The 1,589-nt window shown below is 45.7% G+C and overlaps 1 protein-coding gene across 1 annotated transcript in view; it reads right to left on the bottom strand.

Moving 5' to 3' along the window:
• The window catches only part of NT5DC3 (5'-nucleotidase domain containing 3), a 65,793-nt gene that overhangs the window by 35,145 nt on the left and 29,059 nt on the right, over positions 1-1,589 (bottom strand). Inside the window, exons 3-4 of the mRNA XM_011968647.1 lie at positions 909-983; positions 377-432 (exon numbers count right to left, since the gene is read on the bottom strand). Of these exons, the coding sequence (XP_011824037.1) occupies positions 377-432; positions 909-983 (131 nt within the window). The remainder of the gene's footprint in view (positions 1-376; positions 433-908; positions 984-1,589) is intronic.

The raw sequence follows: 1,589 nt of genomic DNA, 5'->3' as shown, positions 1-1,589 counted from the left end.
CAGGATGGTCTTGATCTCCTGACCTCATGATCCACCCGCCTCGGCCTCCCAAAGTGCTGGGGTTACAGGCATGAGCCACCGTGCCTGGCCACCTCTGAGCACATTTCCATCATCACCTCTGTCACTCCGAACTGCAGTCAAGTTTACTTACATGACTTCCCAACCACACTCTGAGCTCCTTGAGGACATCAGTGCAAACCAAGCCCTTAGCACCTATCATGGTAGCAGGCCTCAACAAATGCTCTTGAATAAGTGAGTGAATGGATGAATCATATCCACACTGCAGCCCTCCTCATCACTAAACAGTCAGAGGGTCCTGAAACCCAAAGCACCTGGTTACTTCACGTAAATTAAATGTATCTCCTCTTACTCTTACCTGTAGACAGTTCCCAGCTGGATATAATGAAAAGCATCGATCTTCATTAACACTGCCTTTAAAAACATAAACATATGCACATGTAAATAATGTATAACCATTTGCATATTACATGAGCCTTCCAGGTGTCGTCATAAATCCTATCAACATTAGGCTGCCCTAACAAGGAAGCACACTGTACGTTCCTGAAAGGGTTGCTTGTTAATTAATGTGCTGTACAGCTCTTTAAAGAAATGGCCTATCTGCAAAAGACAGGGGAAAAAAATAGATATGGCAAGTGGTTCTTCCTCAAAACACCAAAATGACTACTAGAAATAAACAGTACCTCCTAAATAGCTAAATGCATTTATGCTTTTCTAATACATAGTTTCTTCCAGAAGATTCTATCCAAAGATATGTGAATAATTTGGTTCTGCAGTCCCAAATAACATAATTTAAAACTAATTTGCCCATTCAGTAAAGAAAAGTACCAAGAGTACATTTCATTTCCAAACATCATTAAACCACAGAAAAACAGGAGAAGTAAACCTACCCGCTGCACATCATAATGAAGTCCACGAATTGCAAAATTTGGGTCGTACTCATACTTCCTGATTTCTGCTGGATACTAAGAAAGAAGAAAGGAACTGGTTTTAGCCAACAATGTGCTAAGTGCAGGATCCTGTCCAGATCTGGCCCTTGTACAAAGGCTGAGGTAGTTGATATACCAGTAGGAAGTTGGAGTCAGAACAGGCAGACCACAGCTTGTCCCTCCGCTTCCAGTCCAAGCGCCTCCCAGCAAGCACCCCGGCCAGAGCCTTCCATCCTGCCCTGCACCCTGTCTATCTGCCCAAGCACAGGTTGGGCCTCGTTCCCTCCCCCGCCAACTTCTCTCAGCTCTCTCCTCTCTTTCCCTCCCCTACCTGTGTTCCTAGACTCCCAGATCCCTAAGACCCCAGCAACACATCGGCTTCAACCTCCACCCATCACTCCCAGCTTTTATCTTCAAGGCTGCTGTGGAGAGGCTGGAAAGTGCCTTCTAATACTGGAAGCACAACTTTGCTCAAACTCATTGTCAGCCATCCATTCAACTCATATATGAGCACCTTGATGTGGCAGGCCCCTGGACGGCCCCATTACCAGGTTTCATGGAGAGCCCTAAGGTGAAAACTTCTGAGAGTGGGGCCTCTCCACAGAGCTTTCATTGCTTTTCTCATCTGGACAGCTGGGCAAC

The sequence above is a fragment of the Mandrillus leucophaeus genome, unplaced genomic scaffold (assembly GCF_000951045.1).
Source record: "Mandrillus leucophaeus isolate KB7577 unplaced genomic scaffold, Mleu.le_1.0 Scaffold852, whole genome shotgun sequence".
NCBI classification, from domain to species: domain Eukaryota; kingdom Metazoa; phylum Chordata; class Mammalia; order Primates; family Cercopithecidae; genus Mandrillus; species Mandrillus leucophaeus.
The sequence above is the reverse complement of the archived record's forward strand: the minus strand, read 5'-3'. Positions and strand labels throughout refer to the sequence as shown.